The sequence below is a fragment of the Hemiscyllium ocellatum genome, chromosome 26 (assembly GCF_020745735.1).
Source record: "Hemiscyllium ocellatum isolate sHemOce1 chromosome 26, sHemOce1.pat.X.cur, whole genome shotgun sequence".
Classification (NCBI taxonomy): Eukaryota; Metazoa; Chordata; class Chondrichthyes; order Orectolobiformes; family Hemiscylliidae; genus Hemiscyllium; species Hemiscyllium ocellatum.
The window spans coordinates 22767741-22794612 of NC_083426.1; the positions used below are offsets into that span (position 1 = coordinate 22767741).

General features: G+C 39.7%; 1 protein-coding gene across 4 annotated transcripts in view; it reads left to right on the forward strand.

The window, feature by feature from the left end:
- LOC132828176 (transmembrane and death domain protein 1-like) overlaps nucleotides 1-26407 on the forward strand; it is a 48114-nt gene extending 21707 nt beyond the window's left edge. For 3 of the 4 annotated variants that reach the window (XM_060845110.1, XM_060845109.1, XM_060845108.1), the window contains 4 exons: nucleotides 17663-17839; nucleotides 19288-19407; nucleotides 24524-24676; nucleotides 25913-26407. In XM_060845110.1, coding sequence (XP_060701093.1) covers nucleotides 17689-17839; nucleotides 19288-19407; nucleotides 24524-24676; nucleotides 25913-26295 — 807 coding nt within the window. In that variant the 5' untranslated portion in view covers nucleotides 17663-17688 and the 3' untranslated portion in view covers nucleotides 26296-26407. Of the gene's footprint in view, nucleotides 1-17662; nucleotides 17844-19287; nucleotides 19408-24523; nucleotides 24677-25912 lie in introns of those variants that run through there. The other variant, XM_060845111.1, reaches the window with a different exon arrangement.
- Nucleotides 26408-26872: the final 465 nt, after the last annotated feature.

Here is a 26872-nt window from a genome sequence, read left to right on the forward strand (position 1 = left end):
ACAGTCTAGATTATTGATTTTTATACAAAACTTGACAAGTGCAACCATCAGCTGTGTACTCAGCCCACCAAAGTTCAGAACAGGCCAAGCATTCAGCCATAATTGTTATCACTTCTACTTCTGCACATTGGGGCATGTCAAAGAAACCAATGAAGGATGGAATAGCCTGTCACTATCTGTGTTCAATGAACTAACGCAGAGGAAAGCGATAATGCAATATATCTTGGCTTCACTAGTCCCATCTTTGTTTCAGCTATCTGTATTCAAACATCAATAAGGAGATGGCTATTTTTACCACAGATTCACCAACAATCTGTCTAGTGACTGCCATCTTTACTAATGGTTCATCCCTGATAATTTTGCCTAAGTTTCCAGTATGCTCGTCTAAATCTTGATTTAACACTAAGGTAGCATTTCACTGCCAATTTAAACCCTGACCTCAGTTGTCATTTGAAGACATGCACTTCTGGGGTTGCTGAACAGTAATCAGGAACAGAAAGCCCATTAGCTTATTTCCTCCTCCTGAACATTGAGGCTGATTGCAGCACCTTATTTGCAGTTTCAACTAGCTCATCAACCATCATTGATCAACATGACACATTTTGGGGATCTAAGTATCACTGCATGGCTTCAAACCATACCAACAAAGTCCAATATTATCCAGAATTAAAGAAAGACACTGTCTCTTGTAATTTATGGACAGGCATAGGCCATTTAACCCTTTAAACATATTCCTCCATTCAGTTACATTTAGGCTGATTTGTCCAACAACTGTGCTTAAATTGCTTAGTTCAATATCCCTCAATGTCTTTGTTTGAAAAAAACGTATCGACTTGTGTTTTGACATTTTTCATTGGCCTTGCCTCTGAACATTTGGGGTGGGAATTCCAAATTTCCATACATTTTTCATGTTTCCTAACATCACTCCTGAATAGCCTGGCTCTAATTTTGAGGTTCCTCCCTTGTTATGGAATCCCTAAGCAAAATAAATAGTTTCTATCTATCCTTTCATTTCTTTGAAGCTTAAATACCTCAATCATTTCATCCTTTAACATCCCATTCAATCTTCCTCCACCACACTTCCAGGCAGTGCACTCCAGATTCAAATCACTTGTCATGTGAAAGATTTCTTCTCATATTTCATCTGTGCCTTTTCATTCTCAATCCTTTTACCAATGGAAATGTTTTCTTTCCTGTTTATCTCTCATGATTTTGCAATTCTCAATCAACTGTCCTCTTGGCCATGTACTCTCTAAGGCAAACCTCTCCAATCAATTTTCATTACTGAAGTTTCTCATTCTTGGGATCATTCATGTACATTTCTTTTGCACCCTACCCAATGTGTTTACATCCTTCCTATAGTGTGATGTCCAGAACTGCGCATAATATTCCATATGTGATTTTACAAATATTTTGTATAAGTGCAGCATAACCTCACTGCTCTTGTACTCCTATGTCTTAATAAAGTCCACCCACTGTATGTTTTATTTACTGCTCTCTCCACCCCTCCTTCACAGATCTATGCATCCAGTTATCTCTGCTCCTGCAACCCCTTGGATTTGTTTTATGTCGGTTTCCCATGCTTGTTCTGCCAAAATGTATCATCCCACATTTCTCCACATTGAATTTTAGCTTACACCTATCTATCCACTACGTCAATTGCACGTCCATTTAGAATTCTCACTTCCTTCAATATCTTTAGATGAATCATATCCGGTCTTTGTGTCTTGTCAACTTTAGGGATTGTTTTCTCCTCTGTCATCATGGGATAGGTTGCAGTGACCTCCTCAGTAAAAGCAAATACAAACAATTAATTTAGTAACTCAGCCATGCCCTTTGCCTCCATGTTTAAATTCCCTTTATGGTCTCTAATTGACACTCTGGTCCTTTTACCACCATCTCTACTATTTATGTGCCAATAAAGGTCTTTGGGATTTCCTTTTATGATAGTTGCCATTTTTTTCTCATAGTCTGTCCTCGCTTCTCTTATTTATTGTTCCACTTTCCTTCCAAACATGTTGTGTTTAGCTTGGTTTTCAATTGTACTTTCTACCTGACCCCTGCTACAAACAATTTTTTTTTATCTTACTTTCTATCTCCTTTAAAATCCAAGAAGCTCTGGATATATTTGCCTTACCTTCCTCTTATGAGGGAATAAACCTTTATTGTGCTCAACTTCTTTTGTTTCAGTCAATCTGGCCCAGCTCCATCCTTGCCACATTGAGGTCTGCCCTCCCTCAGTTGGTTATTCTTATACCGGGTTTCCCATTGCCCTTTCCAATCATCATCCTAAACCTTACAATACAGTGATCACTGTCTCCTAAATGTTTCCCACTGGCACTTGATTTAGTTCAACTACCTCACTTCCAAGAATCAGGTCCAACAGTGAAGCAATCTCCTTCTCAACCTCTTCCCTTGCCTGAGGCAATAAAGGTTAGGGTTAAACCACCACCTAATGAGAGAGCAACCTTATGAACTGGTATGGCTACAGTGACAACTTTCATTGTTGAAAATTTCCCTGAACTCAGTCTGGAAACGTTTGCCATTTTCAATCCTTTACACTATCACTCTCCCAGTTACTTTGGATAGTTAATAACCTCTATTGTAACTGAAACAAATCAATTCCTCTACATCATTTCCATTAGTTAGTGGTCCATAGTCAACACTGAGAAATGTGATTACATCCATTTTGTTCCTTAGCTCAAGCCAAATTGATTCTATCCTCGAACTGTCTGGGATATTCCCTTTTTACAGCACTACAATACTCTAGTTGGGCAATAACACCACCACCTTCCTTTTTTTTCATACTTTTTCTGAACATCTTGTACCAAGGTATAGTTAACACACAATTTTGGCTTTCCCTGAGCAAAGTCTCTTTTATTATCACAAGATCATATTTCCACATTGAAATCTGTGCCGGTAATTCCCCAGTTTACTTTACTATCCTCTCTGCATTCATAAATATGCACAGAAGCACTGATTTAGACTTCATTTCTTTCTCCTTATTCCAACTTCACTAATTTATGTGCAAATTTTCAATATTTGTCTCTAAGTATGTTTGCACTCTGGTATTCCTCTTTCATCTTGGTTCCCATCTCCTTGCCAAAATCGCTTAAAGTCCTTCCAATGTCATTAGCAAAAAAACACACTACAAGGCAGTCAGTCCCAGCTTTGTTCAGGAGCAACCAGTCTGGCTTGTGTAGGTGATACCTTCCCTAGAGTCAGTCCCAGTGTCCTAGGAGTCTAAAGTCTTTTTGCTTTCACCATACTTGCAGTCACACATTCATCTGTTTATTGCTTTTATTTCTGAACTCACTTGTAAACTGCACATGGGAATAACCTGGAGATTACTGCATTTGATGTTCATCTTGTCAATTCTTAATCAAGCTCTCTGAACTCTCATTAAAGGGCCACATCCCCTGTGATACCTAAATCATTGGTACTAATTAGGGGCATAACTTCTAGCTATTCATATTCTCCCTGAAGAATGTCCTGTAGCATCTCTGTGATATCTTTGATTCTGGCATCTGGGAGGCACAATACCATCTGGAGTGATGTCCACAGCCATAGAGATTCCTGTTTGTTCCCTTGACTAACAACTCTTCTCTCAATATTGCCCTCCTTGCTTATTCCTTCCCTCCTGCACAGCCAAGCTGTTCATGATGCCATAAGCATAGCTCTGACAGCACTCTCCTGAAGAAACAGCACATTTCAAGTTCAAAAATAGAAAAAACATTTCATCAATGAGATCCCAGCAAAAGCCTGTGTACCTGTTTGATTCCCTTTGCCTATGTGGAGGTCACCAGTCTCTTCCTGTTCGCATACACTTATGTTGTGGTGCGATCACATCTTTTCATGTAGCTCTTATTTTTTTGGAATTGCCGCAATGACTCCAGATAGTGCTCAAGCTCTGCAGCCCTGAACTCAAGTTTCTGAGCTAGCAAACCTTGCTGCATTTGTGGTTGTCTGAGGCACAGATAGGAACCATGCCTTCCCACATATTACAGGTTGCAAATTCAACTTGACCAAACTTTGGTTTTATATCCTAAATTTGCATACCTGTTCATTAACCTTACTTTGGATTACTTGTAGTACTTTATATTAGTTCTGACTTTCCCTTATTCCTGATGTTCCTCAGTTGAATTCAATTATAGCTATTTTTTTCAATAAATGTTTTTTTTCTAATATATAGCAATTGAAAGACAGTCCCTAATAGTTCAATACCAACCAATGAATTTTTCAGTATTGTTATTATTTCCTTTCTTTCCCCTGCTCTTTTGAACTCAGCACAGGCTGTCTCCAAGCAACTGAATGGTGTCACTCTTGAACTGCCAGGCAAGTTCTCTAAATTATTGCAGCAACATTCACTTTCATGTGCAGGGTGTCAGCTGGAACCATGGATGGTAATTGTAAAGACTTCAATGTTATTTCTATCACATTGCTGACCAAGAATGTCACCTAATCTTCCCTTATATCTTTGGTGTGTTAGTGGGAGATTTGGCAGATTTGATATTTAACCCATTTGGCCACTTTCTGAATTCAGTACCATGGCCATCAAATCCTGCCTGAGGCTTGAACCTAGATCTTCTGAATAAGGCAGGGATGCTACCCAACAGACCATTAGAATTCTATGTTATCAATATAGACGTATTATAAATCCAGGATTCAAACAATATATTTTCCAGTTTAGAAAACTGTCGCAGTTAAAAAGCTCTCAGGTCGAATTCTTGCAGGCAGGTCGAAGATCAAAATGTGAATTCCTACTTATTGATTGACTTGTCTCTGTCCAATTTTATTCTCAGACAATTAAAACAGCTGATAGTCACAACACTGCTTTTTGCCTTCACCCGCATTATTTAACCAAATATATATAAGAAAAATACTACTCTTAAGTGTTGCTACTATATTTATTATGTAAAAGCTTGTTTCTGTTAAGTGTATAATGAAGATAATTTTCTGTTCAGACTTTGAGACCTGATTCATAGTATGAGAAATGCTAATCATTCAATTATTCACCTGTCAGCAAAAGGCGAGGCAGTAAATATCATACTTGAAGCTCTTTCAACATTCCGAAGTTATCTCATTCATAGACGTTGAAAAGGTTATAGAATGAAATATTCACAGTGCTTGGGAGGGTGCACATTTACATTCACCACTTCTCCTGGACGCATGTTTTCTCGTCAATGGGACTCAGCTAGAACAGTTTTGAATATTGAAATTAATTAAGCAATTGAGTTCAATGCAAATGAGATAAATGTCCCATTTCCATCGCTATTCATATACTTAGGACATACCTGGCTGTCTGTGACCTCACTATATAAGAAAGATGATTGAAGTAGAAAATAGGCCTGAAACTTGTTAATGGGAGCATTTTTATATTGCAATCTAATTAGATGTATTCCATGATTATTTGAGAAGATATGATGCTTTAATGGATGGGATGTAACATTTTACTTTAAATCAATGCCTCCCTCTACTGGTTGTTAAAATATATTAAATGAGAAAAATGGTAATATTTGGGATTATGCAAAAATAAAACTGCCTTAACTATATCTCAATTTCTTACAATTTGCATATGTATAAAGAGATTTGACAAACTATTAGAACAGGCACTGTTTAATTTACTTGAAAAGTATGACTTGTTATAGTCATTTAACTTTTCCTTTCAGAGTTCTAGTTTAAAGGTCTATTTATTTTGCTAGCAGTGAAATTTATGAAGAATACAGTGCAGCAGCTGACATTTCGCTGACTCTATGAAGCACTCTGAGTAGAAATATCCAAGTCATAAATAATAAAAAAAGTAGATTGAGCAAACTGCACCCAAAAAGCCAATGAATAATTAACTAATCCATAATACTGTGAACTCTTTGTGTTTTCAGTCTCAAAGCTGCAGGTGAGGCCAGATGCTGAGATAGAAACAGAGGGTGACTAAGGCAAACAGAAAGTTTGTGAGAAGATTTGTAGCTCAGGTGCTTCTTGTTGTGGTTCTGTTCGCCGAGCTGGGAATTTGTGTTGCAGACATTTCGTCCCCTGTCTAGGTGACATTCTCAGTGTGAAGCACTTCTGTGATCTTTCCTCTGGCATTTGTAGTGTATTGAATCTGCCACTTCTGGTTGTCAGTTCCAGCTGTCCGCTGCAGTGGTCGGTATATTGGGTTCAGGTCGATGTGCTTATTGATTGAATCTGTGGATGAGCGCCATGCCTCTAGGAATTCCCTGGCTGTTCTCTGTTTGGCTTGTCCTATAATAGTAGTGTTGTCCCAGTCGAATTCATGTTGTTTGTCATCTGCGTGTGTGGCTACTAAGGATAGCTGGTTGTGTTGTTTCGTGGCTAGTTGATGTTCATGAATGCGGCACGTTAGCTGTCTTCCTGTTTGTCCTATGTAGTGTTTTGTGCAGTCCTTGCATGGGATTTTGTACACTACATTGGTTTTGCTCATGCTGGGTATTGGGTCCTTCGTTCTGGCGAGTTGTTGTCTGAGAGTGGCTGTTGAAAATGTGTTGGTGGTTAAAGCACAGCAGGTCAGGCAGCATCCAAGGAATAGGAAATTCGACGTCTCGGGCATAAGCCCTTCATCAGGAATGAGGAGAGAGTGCCAGGCAGGCTAAGATAAAAGGTAGGGAGGAGGGACTTGGGGGAGGGGCGATGGAGATGTGATAGGTGGAAGGAGGTCAAGGTGAGGGTGATAGGCCGGAGTGGGGTGGGGGCGGAGAGGTTAGGAAGAAGATTGCAGGTTGGGGGGCCACCTTGTCTCAGTCGGTTCCCTCAACTCAGCACCGCCCTCCCAACCTGCAATCGTCTTCCTAACCTCTCCGCCCCCACCCCACTCCGGCCTATCACCCTCACCTTGACCTCCTTCCACCTATCACATCTCCATCGCCCCTCCCCCAAGTCCTTCCTCCCTACCTTTTATCTTAGCCTGCCTGGCACTCTCTCCTCATTCCTGATGAAGGGCTTATGCCCGAAACGTCAAATTTCCTATTCCTTGGATGCTGCCTGACCTGCTGTGCTTTAACCAGCAACACATTTTCAACTGTGATCTCCAGCATCTGCAGACCTCATTTTTTACCCTGAGAGTGGCTGTTGGTTTGTGTGCTGTTATGTGTCCTAGTGGTCGCAGTAGTCTGGCTGTCAGTTCGGAAATGCTCTTGATGTATGGTAGTGTGGCTAGTCCTTTGGGTTGCGGCATGTCCTCATTCCGTTGACTTTCCCTTCGGCATCTGTTGATGAAATTGCGTGGATATCCGTTTTTGGCGAATACATTGTATAGGTGTTCATCTTCTTCTTTTTGCAGTTCTGGTGTACTGCAGTGTGTTGTGGCCCTTTTGAATAGTGTCTTCATGCACCTTCTTTTGTGTGTGTTGGGGTGGTTGCTTTCATAGTTTAGGACTTGGTCTGTGTGTGTTGCTTTCCTGTATACCTTTGTGGTGAATTCTCCATTAAGTGTTCTCTGAACTATCACGTCTAGGAATGGGAACTGGTTGTCCTTTTCTTCCTCTCTTGTGGGGCAGTGATACTCCTTTCTGGCACTATATGGTGGGTGTGTTATCCGTCCATGACAATCCTAGGCCCATCAATGAATAAGTCCTCCGGTGGGGTGAGGGGGATTGGGGTGGGGATGTGAGGGGGGGGGGGGGGGGGGGGAGTGGGGGGAGTGAATGCGGAGGAGGGGTTGGGGCATGCTGCCAATCATCTTGTTAAGACCAAACCATCAATTTTTGTTGAGCTTCTCAGCCTATTATAGATCTTAACACTGGTGTCCTGCGCCAGCAATATCTGCTTTGAGGCCTACACATTGGGCTGACCCAGCAGAGAGAAGATAAATTATTTTCTTGGTGTCATAGATTTGGTGTTGTTGAGAAGGGGGAGTGGGTGGGGTGAGGCTTGGGGCAAAGTCAGGAGTTGGCTTTCAGAGGTTACTGCCTCATCCATGCTTCCAAATACCCCCAGATTAGAGCAATTGGAGCTCAGAATCCAAAATCTGACAGTCCAGTTACTCAATCAGAAAACAACTATCTTTCTTGTCTGTTCAGACATCAGGTTATCAAGGAAGTGGCAAACTGGAGCCTTTATATTGTCCAGTAATTGATCATGTGAGTACCTTAGTTACTGACACGTTGAAAAAATGCCCAACAGATCTTCTTGCCCAGACCGTAACTGATAAAGTAGGAAGAGGGGGCTGAGTATCTAGCCAGGGCAAACATGCCCAAATATTTCTTCTTCTTCCCACCTCTCTTGCTCCTTCAGAGAGAGGAAAATTCTGGCCAGAGGTTTATGTACTTCAAAGCAAGAACTAGCAAATCGAAAACAAATCAACAATACATTACATTTCTGCACAACAGCTCACTTTATTTATGCAGTTACTTTAAAGTAGTGAAACATGGCAAGATGCTTCGAGAATTTATGAGAAGGAATCACTCATAATTAAATAGTACAAAGTGATAATTTATTTCAAAACTTCCAATAATGGAAGAGATCTATGACAACTGATCAGTTTGTCTTCATTTTCACATTGTTTGCGATCTTGCCCAGCAGGGCTCCTCTTTCTGCCTGTCCTCTTCACTCTTGTTTTAGAGCTCCCTCTTTCACTATTCAAATATTTTTTGGGCCTTCCTGAAATCTATGATGTGTGGCTTCCCACCGCAAAGCAGGTTAAATCACAAGCTGCCAGACTCAAAAATCTATTTAAATCCATCTCAAGCTAGGTAGCCCTGATTAGCCATTCCTTGTCCTTCATCTATTGGCTGATTGGGGTAATGGCACAGATTTTTAAATTTTGATTTCTATCCGGGTCCCAACCCCACCCACGTTTTTTGATTATAATAGTTCAGTATAGGACTGTTAGATGTTTAAAATGTATACATAGAAATTCTTGTCTCTTTTAATGTAACAATTGCTCTGAAGGAAATATCACAGTGAGAATCTTCTGAAATTAAATGGATTCCAGATATTCAGGTCAGGTTGGGAAATTAGTTCAGCAAGCAGATTTAATTTTTAAAGTGGATTTCATCTCTACATCTTTTTTTTATCAGGAGCCAGTTCATAATTCTAGTAACAAGATCTACACCTCTTCCTCTCAGGCACTTATCACAATCATCCACACAGCATTGACTTTGTCTTAGAGTGGCTGTCTTTCATGAATGCCTGATGATTTTCCACATTGCATTCCATTCCTTAAATTCTGTATGAGCCCCATTATGGACCATAATATCATCCTTGTTTCTGAAATAAAAATACTGGTGTGCTTATTGCATACCTAAAAGGTTTTGTACATGATTGCTTTTCTGAAAGTACAAATTTCCCTGCTAAGCTGGATGCTGCTGCATAATGGCAGAGGTTTATTTTTGAATTGATTAATATTGATTTACAAGTCTGGGAGTTCACCTTCAAAGGAATTATCCTTTAACATTTAGTTTCTATGTGGTCTAATAGCAAGTATGCTAAGAATGTATCAAAAACACAAATGAGTTCAGTCATTAAAAGAATGATATTATAACATTGGACACCTTTAGACAATAGGACCATAAGATATCAGAGCAGAATTACAGTATTCAGCCATTGAGTCTGTTCCACCATTTGATCATGGCTGATACGTTTCTCAACCATATTCACCTGCCTTCTCCCCGTTACTCTTAATCCTCTTACAAGTCAAGAACCTATCCATCACGGTCTTAAATGTACTCAATACCTGGGCCTCCACAGTCCTCTGCGGCAATGAGTTCCACAGACTCACCACCCTCCGGCTGAAGAAGTTCCTTCTTATCTAAGTTCTAAAGGATCGCCACTTCACACTGAGGTGCAGGGTCCCAGTTTCTCGTACTAGTGGAAACATCTTCTCCATGTCCATTCTATTCAGGCCTCACAGTATCTTGTACGTTTCAATCAGATACCCCTCAACCTTCTAAACTCCATCAAATACAGACCCAGAGTCCTCAACCGTTCCTCATATGACAAGCCCTTCATCCCCAGGATCATTCTCAATCACACATCACCAGGTTATGGTCCAACAGGTTTATTTGGAAGCACTAGCTTCCAGAGCGCTGCTCCTTCCTCAGATAGCTGATGAAGGAGCAGCGCTCCAAAAACTAGTGCTTCTAAATAAACCCGTTGAACTATAACCTGGTGTTATGTGATTTTTAACTTTGTCCACCGTAGGCCAACATCGGCTCCTCCACATCAAGGATCATTCTCGTAAAATTCCTCTGGACCCCCTCAAACACCTGCACATTTTTTTTAGATACAGGGCCCTAAACTGCTCACAATATTCCAAACGCAGTCTGACCAGAGCCTCATCAGTCTCAGCAGTATACTGCTGTTCTGATTTACCGGCCCTCTTGAAATGAATGCTAACATCGCATTTGCCACCCTACTCACCAACTGAAACTTTTGCGTTTAAACCAATTTCAAATTGTATCAAGATTGGAAAGAAAATTATTTCTTAAAATGCAAGAAAGGAGTCACCCAATAACTAAGAAAAATGTGGACCATCATGATCAGAAAAGTCTCAGCTGATTGTATTGAGTTGTTATTTCAGCAATGGTTTCACTTCTACATTGCTTTCCACTTTAAGATTAGATTAGATACCACACAGTGTGAATACAGGCCCTTTGGCCCAACAAGTCCACAACGATCCTCCGAAGAGTAACCCCCCAGACCCATTCCCCCCTGACTAATGCACCTAACACTATGGGCAAGTTAACTCGGCCAATTCACCTAACCTGCACATTTTTGGACTGTGGGAGGAAACCGGAGCACCCGAGGGAAACCTATGCAGACACGAGGAGAATGTGCAAACTCCAGACAGTTACCTGAAGCGGGAATTGAACCCGGATCACTGGCGCTGTGAGATAGCAGTGCTTTACAGAAACTCTTTCCTTGGAATTTTTTTCACTCTACATAGATTTAGCTTGTAGATCAATTGATCTACACTCCAATGAATGCATGGCCAAAAGTGCCAAATTGTCTTTCAGTTGCACCTCATCCATACAAGTCATATATCTAAGGAAGCTTCATATAGAAGACCACCTATGTGACAAGACTAGCTATCTCCTATCTGGTACTTCAGAATAAAATCCAAATACTTATGCAAGACTCACTACTTGCACCTCCAAAATCTTTCAGAATTGCTATTAAAGGATCATTCGCTTTTGCAGTTGGAGTCTCTTCCACTAGTATGTGAAAATTTTCTAATGCATTTAGGCCCATCATTAAAGCTTAATCTGCATTTTCTCAACTTTGCATGCCTACCATATGAGTAAGCACCCCATTTCTGCCTTCATTCACCAAGTCAGCTAACATCAAGGAACTTGTTCCAAGTGTCCAAATAAAATTTGAATGTAAACCATTAGGTATCAATTCATGCAACAAACCAATGCTCTCCACCATCTAATTTCGTTGTTAGAATATTAGATGTTGGTTTATTTTTCCCTTGGACCAATCATATTTCAGCAAGCAGGCATTAGGACCCAGAAGTATATTAGTCAGATTCCTGTTGCAAAGTTGTTTGATTCTAGATTCCAATGTATATATTTAAATCTAAATTCCGATAGAAATTCTATGTTCACACACAAGATGAGACTTGCAAGAGGACTAGTAATATTGTTATCCTGTATAAGGACATGCTCAGGAGAGGACACAGGTCAGATGAGAATTTACTTTTGTGAAGCTCTGACATGATATCATAAAATAAAACCAACGAGTGGCCAATAACTTGCATATGATCCAAATGATAACGATTGACTGTGTCGCTATCTTTCACAAGTGTGAATGCTTGAGGCAAAATGATGTTTCTCGTTGCGTGCACAGTGCAGACATTGAATGTGCTGTTTAGTGGAACTGCTAATAAGTTAATGTGTTTGAAATAAACTACACATACCAAAACAGAATGGGCATCGTGAATTCTGTACTAAACTGCCCTTAGTTACTGTGGTGTTTTGAAACCATTGGCAACACTCCATCGGAATGCTGTTTTCTGATTTCTTAATCTTGCACACCTCATGCTATTGTTTAAACATTCTGATTGTTTGCTGTAATCAATGGTCAATTGTGATTAAAGAGAAAGGGGGGGGGGAGGGAACAAGACAGATGTAAATAATGGTGTAATCAAATGAAGAGCTATAGAAAATACTTCCAGCTGTGAGTTTAACAAAGGCAAAAATCAGTTAAAATCTAGCGGAATACCCTGTTTCAAATAATTGTTTCCCTAAAATTTAGAAATTTGAAACTCCTTACCTTCCTTAATCTTCCCTCATCTCTTTAAGTTTTAAAAAACAAATTTGGAATTGCCTTCAATGAACAACATAATTAACAAATTAATTAATCTTGCTTTTTACCCTGTTGATGATTGCATGCAGTTTTGGATCACATTGTGAGAGGAGTTAGTTAGAGGTAGGAAGAGTCAAACACATGCAGAGATGCATGTAACATAGCATAGCATTAGGTGATAAGAGTTATTTTAACAATGTAAGAATAAGGTTAGTGCCTCACATGAATGGTATATATTGTAGTATTGCATGACATGCAATAAATAGTGCTATAAAGAAGCACAACCTGAAAACAATTCTTGACCTTGCCTCCTCCTTGGCCATTCTATCTTGAACTGAAAATGTGTTGCTGGTTAAAGCACAGCAGGTTAGGCAGCATCCAAGGAACAGGAAATTCAACGTTTCGGGCCAGAGCCCTTCATCAGGAATGAGGAGAGGGTGCCAGGCAGGCTAAGATAAAAGGTAGGGAGGAGGGACTTGGGGGAGGGGCGATGGAGATGTGATAGGTGGAAGGAGGTCAAGGTGAGGGTGATAGGCTGGAGTGGGGTGGGGGCGGAGAGGTTAGGAAGAGGATTGCAGGTTAGGAGGGCGGTGCTGAGTTCAAGGGAATCGACTGAGACAAGGTGGGGGGGAGGGGAAATGAGGAAACTGGAGAAATCTGAGTTCATCCCTTGTGGCTGGAGGGTTCCCAGGCGGAAGATGAGGCGCTCTTCCTCCAACTGTCGTGTTGTTATGTTCTGGCGATGGAGGAGTCCAAGGACCTGCATATCTTCAGTGGAGTGGGAGGGAGAGTTAAAGTGTTGAGCCACGGGGTGGTTGGGTTGGTTGGTTCAAGCGTCCCAGAGGTGTTCCCTGAAGCCTCCTCCCTACCTTTTATCTTAGCCTGCTGTCCCTCCTCCCTACCTTTTATCTTAGCCTGCCGATTTCTCCAGTTTCCTCATTTCCCCTCCCCCCACCTTGTTTCAGTCAATTCCCTTGAACTCAGCACCGCCCTCCTAACCTGCAATCCTCTTCCTGACCTCTCCGCCCCCACCCCACTCCGGCCTATCACCCTCACCTTGACCTCCTTCCACCTATCACATCTCCATCGCCCCCCCCCCCCCCCCCCCCAAGTCCCTCCTCCCTACCTTTTATCAGCCTGCCTGGCACCCTCTCCTCATTCCTGATGAAGGACTCTGGCCCGAAACGTCGAATTTCCTGTTCCTTGGATGCTGCCTAACCTGCTGTGCTTTAACCAGCAACACATTTTCAGCTTTGATCTCCAGCATCTGCAGACCTCACTTTTTACTTGAACATTCTATCTTGAACCCAAACTCTTACACAGGGACATAAAACCACAGGACAAACCTACATATAAATATTGAACTCAGAGAACTACCTTAGTTTCTCTCGTTTATTAGCATGTTTAAAAAAACAATATCACAAAATACCAATGTTAAGATTCATATAGAGCTCTTAAAATTGCTAATATGTTGCAGGACAGTCTCAAACAATGCTGAATTCTGTTGTAAATTAAGAAATAACAGCCTTAAATTATAACATAGAGTATTAACAGTCAACCATTAAACAATTGGTTTTTTAAATTTTCTCTTGGCTGTTTTCCAGAGGCATTTTATATACACAAATTAACGTCAATACTAACATCTATATGTAAATATCTCGCAGAATAACTTTAGGGCCAAGAAGGCATATGAAACAGACTCTCTGTGTTTTAAAAGGAAGAAGAAAATTCCATTCAAATAATTCACAACTCCTCAATATTTAAAAGCTATTGCATGGAAAATGTTTAGCTTGCACCTATCACTGTTGTAAACTCCAACTTCAAGACATTTCAGGAACAAGTATTTGGGTTTTCACTGGAAGATCTGTAATATTTAAAATAATAAACCAATATTTGAATAGAATAACTTTTTTTTGCTATTTAAATAATAGGGTATTCGAATGAAGAAACCTTTAAAGAATTCCATCTACCCATGAAAAGATATTCTAAACTAATCTAGTCTCATTTGCCAGCATTTGGCCCAGATCCTTTTAAACCCTTCCTATTCGTTTACCCATTCAGACGCCTTTTAAATGTTGTATTTGCACCAATCTCGACCATCACCACTGGCAGTTCATTCCTTACATGCACCTCCCTCTGTGCGAAAAAGTTATCCACTGGTCTCTTTTAAATCTTCCCCCCATGTCCTCTAGTATTGGATTCCCCTATTCTGTGGTAAAGACCTTGACTATTCACCTTATCCATACCCTTCATGATTTTATAAACTTCTATAAGGTCACCTTTCAGCTTCTTATATTCCAGGGAAAATAGCTCCAGCTTATTCAACTCTCCCTATAGCAGATGCCCTCCAACCCCAGCAACATCCTTGTAAATCTTTTCTGAACCTTTTCAGATTTCACCCATCTTTCCTAAAGCAGAAAGACCAGAATTGAATTCTGTATTCCAAAAGTGGTCTAACCAATGTCCAGTACAGGATGCAACATGACTTCCTAACTTCTATGCTCAATGCACTGACCAATTAAGCCAAGCGTACCAAATGCTTTTTTCACTGTCCTGTCTACCTCTAACTCTGCTTTCAAGGAACTATGAACCTGCACCCCCAGGTCTCTTTGTTCAGCAATACTCCCCAGGACCTTACCATTAAGTATATTAGTCCTGCCCTTAGTTGCCTACCAAAATGCAGTCTAACTAACACCTTAAGATATTCCCATTCACTGCCTGGACAGTAGCTTGACTTTGCAAGAAATAAGACATTCCATGCAAAGACAATCCATACATCAAGTCAAGAATCCCTTAATTGTTTTTGAGTTAGAAGCAAGGAATTTGAGGAGAAATAAAAGCCATGGGTGGATGCTCTCTGCTGCAGCATGAACAAACAATATGGGAAAATGTGGTAAGAATGGAAGAAAAATAAGCAACTTGTCGTGTGTGAAAGTCTAGGGGGAGCAGTCCTTAATGGAGTGAAGAGGCTCTATGTTCCGTCACGGAGTTATGCCACAGTCAGTAAGGGGTTTATCTGATCGTGGTGGTTGGTCATGGTCAGCCAAGCTTCTAGTCTGGAGATCCATACCCTTACAGTTCAAGAATTGGTCAACGGTCAATGGACAAATGCGTTCCAGGGGTTGATTTGCATCGGGTCAGTCAGAGTGCTGCTGAGACTCAGTTCAGGGGATGGGATAGGTTTTCCTCCAATTATAGAAAAATGGAAGTGAACAGAAGAGAAGTGCATGGTGATGCATAAGCAGGAGAGGTGATGAGGTGTCCCAGGAAGTGCAAGAATGGTTTATAGTTTAGGAAGACATGGAGTTGAAATGATGCACGCAACATTGAATATTCTGGTCCCTGAGCTTCAGTGAGATGCATGTGTGATGGCTGCATCAGAGTGAGTGATGGCCTTGTGCTCGCAGGGGAGCAGAAAGATGTTAGCAGTTCACCTGCAGAATGCAGCAGAATATTGAACATCATCTTGCACGGTTGGGGGTCCTGCTTCACTGAGGACACAACTCTGACTCAGCAATTTGTGTTCATGCTGGCTGAGTCTACTGGTCTGGTCTCCTTTGCCAGTCAGCTGGAAAATAGATGGCCATAATCTCCATCATTCTGTCCACAAAGACCTCCAGCTCCCTGCCATTGATGTGGGAAATTTCCCTTTCCTTTGGAACATGCCCTCAAAGTTGTGCCTCAAGCAACACAGTGTGAAGACCTGTCCTTGGCTCGAAGACTCTGAAGTGGTATATCACTGAACTTCAAATCTGGTGCCAATGCATGAGACAGGAACTACAAGATCATAAAAATGTGTTGCTGGAAAAGCGCAGCTGGTCAGGCAGCATCAAACGAGCAGGAGAATCAACGTTTTGGGCATAAGCCCTTCTTCAGGAACATATTTTTTAGTTCTGATCTCCAGCATCTGCAGTCCTCACTTTCTCCTAGGAACTACAAGATCTCAAGAACAAATGTACCATAACACAACCTGCTTTGAAGACTGAGGGTTAAAAAACTTAATCCAAGGTAGGCTTATTCCTGAAACATCAACTCTCATGCTCCTCAGATGCAGCCTGGCCTGTCGTGCTTTTCCAGCACTACACATTTTGACTCTGACTCTCCAGCATCTGCAGCTCTCACTTTCTCCAAGGTACTATAGCCACGTAATACTTAGGTATAGAGTCATAGAATCATACAGCATGGAAACAGAGCCTTTGGTCTAACTCATCCATGCCAGCCAGATTTTCCAAAATAAACTAGTCCCAATTGGTCAAAATCTGTTTAGATCTTTCCTATGTATGAGCCTGTTCAAATGTCTTCTAAGTATTGCAACTGTACCTGCATCTCTCACTTCCACTGGTAGCTCCTTCTATATATGTACCATCCTTTGTGGGAAAAAAATGCCTCTCAGGTCCCTTTTAAATTTTTCCCCCTCACCTTAAAGCTATACCCTTCAGTTTTCAGTTGCCTTACCTTTGCTATTCACTTTATCTACACCTCTCAAGATTTTATTAATCTCTATAAGTTCAGCCCACAACATTCTACGCTCTAGGGAAAGAAGTCCCAACTATCCTGCTGCCCCTTTAACACAAACCCTGTGGGCCCAGTAACAGCCTTGTAAATCTTTTCTGCACTTTTCTATTTGAATAATATCCTTCCTATATCAGGGCGACCAGTCTTCCAAAAGTGGCCTCACCAACATCCTGTTTGATTGTGACATGACATTCCATCTCCTATACCCAATGCTCTGATCAATGAAGGCAAGCGTGCCAAATGCCTTCTTCATCACCCGTTTACCTGTGGTGCCAGCTAAGTCATATTATTTAAAGAACAGCATTTACTGGGGTGAGGGGTCGGTCAGATCAGTTAGTTCTGCAGCTGATCTCTGATGCAGAGTAACGCAAACAGAGTGCGTTCAATTTCCTCACCAGCTGAGGTCACCATGAAAGACTTTCCTTCTCAATCTCACCTCGCCTGAGGCATGGTAGCCTTCAGGTTCAACTACAAGCAGTCATCTCTGTCTAATGAGAGAACAGCCCAATGATCATGTATGACAACAGTGACTTTACCTTTTGATATTTAAAGCAATAATATGATGGAAATATGCATAACAAGAAACTAGGACACTCAGCTTGTGCTGCTAAAGCAATACTTTAATTTATTAATAGTACAGATGGTCTAGTAATCTTGAAGCTATTTTAATCCCTATATAGAACTTTGAAATTATTGAAACACTTTTTGTTTTCATTTCTTCATTTCTACTTTATGAACAGTTATCCATTTAGCTCAATTTGGAAATGAAGTTTATCACTTTATGTACTACTTCCTGTGACACATGTAGCAAAAGTATTCTTAAACCTGGATATTGGTACGTTCTTTCATTAATTAATGGAAATACACACTTCTCTTCTTTTAGCTGCTGATGATATAGGAATTCACCAAATGATTCGAATATCAGAACTGCTCACCTCTGTTGAATGTGACCTTCTTCACAAAAAGCTTACTCACCCTGAGAAAGACATAATGAAGGATATTGACCAAATGTCGGAGGAAAATGACAATTTATTCAAGACCCGGAAACGCAGAGAAATCAGTAGGTAAAATGACCTGTCTGTCCTGATAATCCTGAACATTGTATTTGATGAAGCATTACATTAAAAAAGTTTATCCTGCTGTAATTAAAACCTAAACTGTGAAATAATCAAGATTTGACTAATCTAGGGTTGAACATATTAAGATATATTTTTGGTCAGTATGGCAGTTATTGGTAAGAGGCCAATAACCTGGGGAGGTAGCAGATGGATGGCACTACCAACTCTCTCTTTGTCCCAGAGAGGCCTAAAACTATCTGAATGGTGCAAAATGGAGCCCTGTTAACAGCTTTCAGTTTATGTCCCACCATTTCAGGAGGTCAAAAATTCCTCCTTGAGAATCAAATTCAACCCTCTGTGTTGAACGAAAACTGTGGTTTAATTAATTATGCTTGCTTAACATACTCTGCCAAAATTAATGATGGGACTTTTATTTTTAAATGAATAAGATGCTATTTCTGAAATGTATCCTCAATCATCTTTGAATGTCCAAGCTTTGCTGTATTGACTAGGCCACAGTGATGATGCAAGATTAATCTGATGTAAGTAGCTATGTGCAGCATATCAAACCAGATTTATAGTCTAGATTACACCTGGATGCACATCTCAATCTGCAGTATGAGCAATCCTGATTACTGGCCATGATGGGATGACATGGTTGTTCAGTATGCAGCAGGTTTGTTGTCATTACCCTCTTGTTATGATGGGGATCTACAGGGTCTGCTAGGTTTATTGTGGTAGAGGAAAATCACATGCTAGCCTAATGTGAAGAAATTCTTGTCTTGAACAAGATGAAGCGTATTACATATTAGTAACTAAGTACAAGTTACACTGATATGATAGACATTGTTACAAAGACTGGGAACTGGATAATAGGTCTTACTACTTGTCCTACTAGTTCTGCTGGACATCATGATTGTGGCTGATGCTCAAGACATTTCTTAGTATCAACCCTTTAAAATCTATACAACTTTATACAACACCTGCAAGGAGAGATCTGTGTCTACGTGTAAGCACAAGCACAAAGCTTCATTTCTGATGTGGGAATTTTGAAATATTGGATTAGAACCTAAGGGAGTGATTTGGGTCCCATAATAATAAGGAGACTACAATAGATTCATAAAGTGGCAGGGAGGTCCTATGTTTATCCAATGGCTTCACATCACCCTGGTATTATTTTGCGTATTTTTCTGAGTTGCACGATAGCTTGCTGGAGGCAATCTCATGCCATTTCATTTCAAAGTGTTCAGGAACAGGCTGAACTAGGTTGTCATTGTACATCATTGCACACCCAAAACTGCTCTCTGCAGACAATGAAGTGGCAATATTACCACCACCCAGAAAAAAAACTTTTCTGTAAAGAAAGACTTCTAACATACGAAGTGCAAACTTTAAGATATAACGCACATTTCTTTTCCTTTCTCTATTATTTCTTATCATTATTTTTTAGCCAATACTGAAGACTGTACTGAAATTCTGATTGACTGGTTGAGGAATGAAGGTGACAGCATGTATTGGGATCGATTATCTCGAGCACTGAGACAGATTGGTCGGGAAGATGTTGATAAAGGTATTCTCCTCCTTATTGTACATGTTTAATTAACGCACAGATTTGTTTACAATAAAATCCCAAATTGCTGGAGAAACTCAGCAGGCCTGGCAGCATCCATGGGAAGAAAACAGAGTTAACATTTCAAGTATGGTGACTCTTCATCAGACGTCATTTGATAATCTGATTTCATAGTGCTGGAAAATAGTTTGGTTCTGTTTGACTCAAAACTAAAACAGATGCCAATTTTGTGATGCATGAAGAAAGTTTCTGAAATGATGGAATCAAGATGAATCAATTAAATTGGTATTTTTTTGTTACATGTTACCCCACTTCTCCTGACTTGGGCATAGTCACACAGAAATATGAATGAGGGTCAGAAACCTTATTTCAAAGAAGAAAAATGTACTTAACTTTACACTGGAGTGTAAGAGGCTGAAGGGTAACCTCATTGAAGATTCTAAAATCATGAGGGGCACAGATAAAGTGAATGACAGGGATCTTTTCTCTTATGTGGGGGAGTTCAAAACTTGGGGCATATTTTTAAGGTGAGAGGAAAAATATTTAAAAAGTACATGAGAAGTAACTTTTTTTTAAATAGAGAGTGGTTTTTGTGTGGAATGAGCTGCCAATGGTGGATGTAAGTATAACTACAACGTTTAAAAGACATTTGGATAACTTCATCAATAGAAAGGTTTGGAGGGATATGGACCAAGCATAGGCAGATGGGACCAGTTTAGTTTGGGAACATGGACTGGTTGGTCTGAAGGGTCTGTTTCCACTCTGTATGACTTTATGAGTCTGACATCATAATTCCTCTGAAAATACTTGAGCAAGAGTCTTTAGTTATGGAAAAGCAGTGATTAATCCTAGAATCCTTGTAGCCAGCAGCAGAGAAGATCATTGTCAAAACTCCTTTTACTGCAATAAATGTACTAATGCCTGTTTAAATCTCAATAACAAAGCTAGCTGTTTTGACAGCTACTGTGAAAGGGTAAGTATGTAAGGTGGGTGTAGGAGACAGTTGGCAGATAGGATCAGTAGGGAGGTAAGGATTCAGCCAGATAGATGAGGGCACAACATGGCAGGCCAAAGGTGGAGTGGATAGGGTGCAAAGTTGATGGTTGGTAAGATATCAGGTGTGAAAGGGAGTAATGTGCCAAGTGAATGAGGCAGTAAGCTTCAGCTAAGTGCATAAGTGTTCAGTTCATGGGGCTATCAGGTCAGGTAATAGGTTTTAGATTGGGTGGAGGGACTCAGATCCAAGGGAGAGGGTAATGTTGTATCACTAGGGTCAGGTCAGGGTGTGGGTGCCAGGTCAAGTGCATAGTTTGGGTCAGGATGAGAGCAACAGGTAGGGCGTAGCTGTCATGTTGATGGAAGGGTGTCAAATTGGAGGGTGTTGCATCAGGCTATCTCAGGCCTGTCCTCAGTGTCTTGAATGAAGAATCAGCAACTGATACCAAGGTCATGAGCCAGGAACCCTAACATAGGATAACACTTTTATTTTTAAAACAACGACCTATGAGTTAAAATTTTACTTTGGGATTGAAAAATATTTTTTATTTCAATGTGAAATCAACAAAGCACAAAGTAAAAAAAATAATGTTAAGATGGAGCTTCAGATTAATAATTACTCAGGAGTTGGTGGCGGATTTTAATCCTCTAATTTTTCCTGGATGACCGAATAGCTTAAATGAGTCGGTAACCTTTAAAATCTTTGATCTTAAGCAACTTCTTCAGTGGATTCCAGATGCAGAGTATTTGACCATTAAATTTTTCCAATTCCTGGGCAATTCTCTTGGAGTCAATTGCTTTAGGATTTCTGCATGTCCTCAATGTACAACGTCAGGCTATGGCGATGCAACTCGGAGAATGTGAGGACTGCAGATGCTGGAGATCAGAATCGAGAGTATGGTGCTGGAAAAGCGCAGCAGGTCAGGCAGCATCCGAGGAGCAGGAAAATCGATGTTTCAGGCACATCAAGAAAGAGCTTCATTCCTGATGAAGGACTAATGCCTGAACGTCGATTCTCCTGCTTCTCAGATGCTGCCTGGCCTGCTGCACTTTTCCAGCACCATACTCTGGGCAATGACAATGTAACGCCTACCATTGGCCATTGAAGTTTCTGGGCCATTGCCTTCCTCAAAGGGGATGAAACTAATGTTGAGCAAATGAGCAGAAGGATTGAAAATCATCATCTTTTGTAATCAAGTGTTAACTGACTGTATAATTTAAGCTGAAACTACAGCAATATTGAGGGACTGCAATATTTCCAAAAGTGATAGCCTCAAGATTAGTAAAATTAATTTATATACATTAAGGATAAACCAAACTCTACCAAAAATAATGTGCTTGCTATTAGCAATGTCTTTTTTTTTATCCAGATGTAGAAGAGTTCTGCCCGACATTTTAAAAAAATCTTCATTTGTCCAGATGTATTATATAAATTATAATTTCACTGATGACTGGGAATATAAATTTTATTTTTTCCCTTGTCCTGTACTAAATATTAGAATTAATAACATGATCCTCAAGCGTTTCTTTAAAATTCATTTTCATCCTATCAACTATTATGAATTAGTTCTTTTCACAATGTATTTTCAATGTATTGAGTTAAATTGTTTCAGACATTTAGCTGGACCAATGATCATCACAATAAACAATTATTTGGTGTAAAAACCGAAAGGACTGTAGATGCTGTAAATCAGAAACAAAAACAGAAATTGCTGGAAAAGCTCGGGAGGTCTGGCAGCATCTGTGGCGAGAAATCAGGGTTAACATTGTGGGTTGAGTGATCCTTCCTCAGAACTCAGTTCTAAGGAAGGGTGACAACATGAAATGTTAACTCTGATTTCTTTCCACAGATGCTGTAAGACCTCTTGGACTTTTCCAGCAATTTCTCTAATTAATTGGTGTATATGATTTGGAGAAAAAAAGACTTAAAAAGTTAATTTTGGGTTAAGTATGGTGAATCCTAATTATTTGGCATGAGCTCTGGAGAGATAAACAGACATTTCGAGAGTTAACGCAGTCAGAACATTAAGTGTATTTCTCTTTCAGCAGATGCAGCCTGACCTGCTGATTTTCTCCAGCATTCTCTCTGTTTATTTCAGATTTTCAGCAGCTGCTGGCTTTTTATATAAATCCTAAGTAATATTTTTCTACACATATCCCCAATACGTCTTTTGCTGGGTGGTGTGGGTGATAGGGCAGGAGTTACTTTCACTCGCAGAATTTTTTAATGTGTCCTTGTCCACTCAGAGGAAGCAGGACAACTTCAGACCTTCCTCTCCATTAAGCAACTGTTCAGGAGACACATTTGTGGAAATTTGCTTAGGTAATGATTTTCCTCCAGGAAAGCCCCAGTTAGTATTAAGTGTCAGTCAGCTGCTTAAAAATGAAACAGAAAGGGAAAAAAATGTGTGGGTGAAGAAAAAATCTTAAATAAAGCTTATTTTTGAAAAGTTAAACATGGGCATTACGTTGCATGCACAGTTGGAATTTGTCATCTGATAGTTGGTGTCAGCAGTCAAGAGTGTGGTGCTGGAAAAGCACAGCAGGTCAGATAGCATCCGAGGAACAGGAGAATTGACATTTTGGACATAAGCCGTTCATCACTTTCTCTAGTTGGTGTCAGCAGACACACTCCAAAATACAACTTAAGTTTCACGAGATAAGCATTTGTCATTCATATCACATGCCCAACATTCAGGCTCCTGTTCAATTCAAATTACATGTAAATAAGCCAATACCTGACTAAAATAAATGCACTAAAATGATTATATTAATCCTCCTAGATTATCCTGGCTAATTCTATTATCCATATATATATATATATATATGTGTGTGTGTGTGTGTGTGTGATGTAGTAGCTCCAACTTTTAAAACATGGAATTAGATCGCTTCACTGAATACAATAATTTCAGTGATTTGATTCTCCAGGGAGAGCAGGTCAGAGAATTACTGCCGCACCATTAGTGCACGCTTTAATGTAATCCTCCATTGGGAGGATGGGATGAATCAATTCATTCTCATATGAATGTATCTCTCTAAATCTGAGTGCAAACACATATAGCAGAATTTTTTCTGTTTCAGTTAGACAGTTTTGTCGAGTGATATTCAGGGCAGCCTGTCTGCCTTGGTTCACAGAGTCTTTTCACACAAAACCATCTTCTGATCTTCACCTCATTAATTTTGCAATCAGCTTCCAAGGTACCTTTCTGAAGGTGCAAACGGCCAGACAGGTGGAAACATTTGCCACTACCTTCCAGCAATCATATCACTGGTGCCATTACTGAAGCCTCACACTGCACCACTTCAGATGCTGCAAGTAAGGAACATCACCTTACACAATGGCGTTTCACCTGTTACATTTAGTAAATGACTCAGACGAAAGTTATCTGTCCATAAGTGGAAAGAGACATTGCAATGTTTCTGGATTGGGTGGTGCAGAAAAGAGAAGATCACTATAGGAGACAATTCCACCAATCCAAGCCAGCCTGGACACACATTGCACCGCTTATCATAACATGTGACTTGACGGTCCGACAGTCTCCATTTCAAGTGAGTCACTTGAAGCTAGTCACATAAATGAGAGCATGCTATTCTTTATAACTGGAATTTCTTCATATTAGTTCCATCAATATCTCCAGGTTCCTGACAACAAAGGAAACAGCTAAAACAGCTAACTTGCGTCTTGGGCCTGGTCTTTCAGGATACGAATGCAGGAATACAATAGGCAGGTTTGTTCATGGCATGCAGTTTTCAAGGGAGGTGCAGCTAGAATCTAAAAATCATGCTAGTAGCATAAAAGTTACCAAGTCTCAGCAGTATATCCCCATCTCTTGCTGCACAATTGTAAGACAGATGCTGTGAAGGCTAGTTACATAATTAACAAATTGAAGAGTGGATGTTTGTGCAAGAAAACATGGGCCATGGCAGATTGCCTGCTTTGAGCCTTACCATAACAAACACTTTGCCAAAAATTGGGAAAAATCGCTCTTATGCTTCCTGAACAATAATTCCACATTATATATTCATAAAGTGTCATTCCAGGAAAAAGAAACTGTGATGGAAAACACTTGCACAGAATTTGAAAACAATGGGATAGTCAAAATCTGCTTCTTCTTGCCAGAACTACGGAAGAACATGAACCAGGACAAGACTTTGGAAATGAATAAGAATGTTGAAGAATACGGTAAAATATTAAAGCAGGCCCACTCCTCCCTAATTGTGACTGATGATGAGATTAACATCGGAGACAGAAATCGAGACAAACGTAGTGAATGTAAGTTTGAATTATATTGGTAATACTCATATAAGGAATCATACTTGGGTAGCAGAACAATAGAGCATATAATAAATTAGTTAGTCTTTGGTTAAATAAAGACACATGGAGGCACATTCTATTCATCTTACTGAACCCTCACTCTAATTGCAATTACGCAGAGAGTTAATGCCTGCTTCTCACTATTTATTTTCTCCTTTGTTTAGACAGTTTAGAATCAGATAGCTTGCTGAAATTCAATAATTTGGTTTGGACAGTCACCACTCAAGAATACTCAATTTTAAAATGAACCAGCTGTTGTGGAATCTTCTGTGCTAAGAATCATTTGAATTCTGCTGACAAAAAAAAACAAAATTACATTGGCAAAAACTGTAATTTTCTACAAAGAGGGCTTTAGAAATGGATAGGAAATTATGGAAAATAACTGTAATTCTTGACACTCAAGAAAGCAGAGTTGCAAATATAATTTAGGTTCTTAAAGAACATTCTTTTTGAAAAGAAAACCATACAACCTCCATTCTGTGACATAATTATTCAAATAGTTCCCAACAAGAAAATCAGATTCAGTCAGAATTTAAAATTGTTCAACGCTCATCAATGACAAAACAGCTTCCTTACAGTTCTCCTGTACCAGTCATTCTTATGTTACAACTCGCTAGTGTTTTCATTTATTTTCACTTACTATTCTTGAGATAAGGTGCATTTTTATTACTCAATAATCTATTAAAGCTGCACAAATGAGATAACATAAAAATCATTGCTCAATTAAGACAAGTTTAAAACTCAATTGGAAACCAAAATTAACACAGTGGAACTGGTAGGCAAATCTATTTGCACAATAAACCCTTCTCAGCATCTTCCCAAAAGGCTTCGGGTAATGCTGGCTTGTGAAAAAAAAGTCTGCATTACATCATAGTTCCTTTCATTGTATCAATATTTTACAAATCTTTTTTATCTACAGTGCCATTATATGACAATGTGTAATTTAAACCAAATATTGAATAGTATTTGCACTGTAAAACAAATTACTTCTGTAATTGACCAACCATCCAACCAGATTACAAGGTTGAAACTAAGCAAAACAATTAATATTTGTTGAAATCATGAGTATCATTGGATTCTGTGTCACAAAGTGCACAGTTGTTAAGTGCATGTACTTACTATGTACATGTACAATTTTCTCAATTTCTTTTGCCTCACTAAATAATAATCTGATGAAATTTTCTTCCTTTTCAGTCCTTGAAATTAACTGGGACGAGTTGGAACTGATTGTTGAAATGGAAAAACTTCCACCTTATCCAAGAAAACTCACTGAAGGATTCAGGACAGTTCTTTGGGGGGTGTTTTTTGGGTTTGTTGGTTCCACTTTCCTGGGTGCCATCAGTCTATATTTTATCATGAAAATAACAGAGAAAGACTATATGGAGATAGTACGTCGGTCAAATGTGCTGCACCGCATCAAACGCAGAAGAAAACCAGTACGACGCATAGTCTATTCTTCAGACGATGAAAACACTCATGAGGACAAATCACCTAAACACTTCAGACAGTGCTTTCTTCCCTTTCGTACAACCAATTATGCACCAGAAAAGTTAAAACCAAATAGGTCGACAAACTAAAATAATTTCATACACCATGTAATGCTAAAGGAAATCTGGAAATTGTAAACTTTTGTCTTGTCTGATCACTTCATTTCACCATACTGAAGAAAGTTTTCCCTTCCACAGAGAAGAAGAGAATTCCAATATTTTGGTCTTATGTATTTCTTACCCTGGATACGGGAATAAAAACCAGTAAATTAACTTATATATTAAATTGAGTTTTTCTTAAGATGTGACATTAAGTCATAACTTTTGATCTGAAAGACAGTAGGAAAGAATATTATTTAAATGGTTTTATAATTGGGAAGTGTGAATTCAAGATCTAGTTGCCCTTGTATACACATCAATGAAAGTGGACAGATGAGCAAACAATTAGGAAACAACAAGTATACTGGTCTTCATTGCGAGAAGGCTTGAGTTCAAGAGTGAGGATATCTTACTACTGTCATACAGGGCCTTGGCGAAACCACAGCTGGAACAATTTTGGTCTCCTTACCTAAGAAAAGATATAACTGTCAGAGAGCAATTGTGGAGGAGAAGCATTAGGTTGATACCAGGGATGGTAGGATTATCCTATGAGGAGAAATTGGTTTGA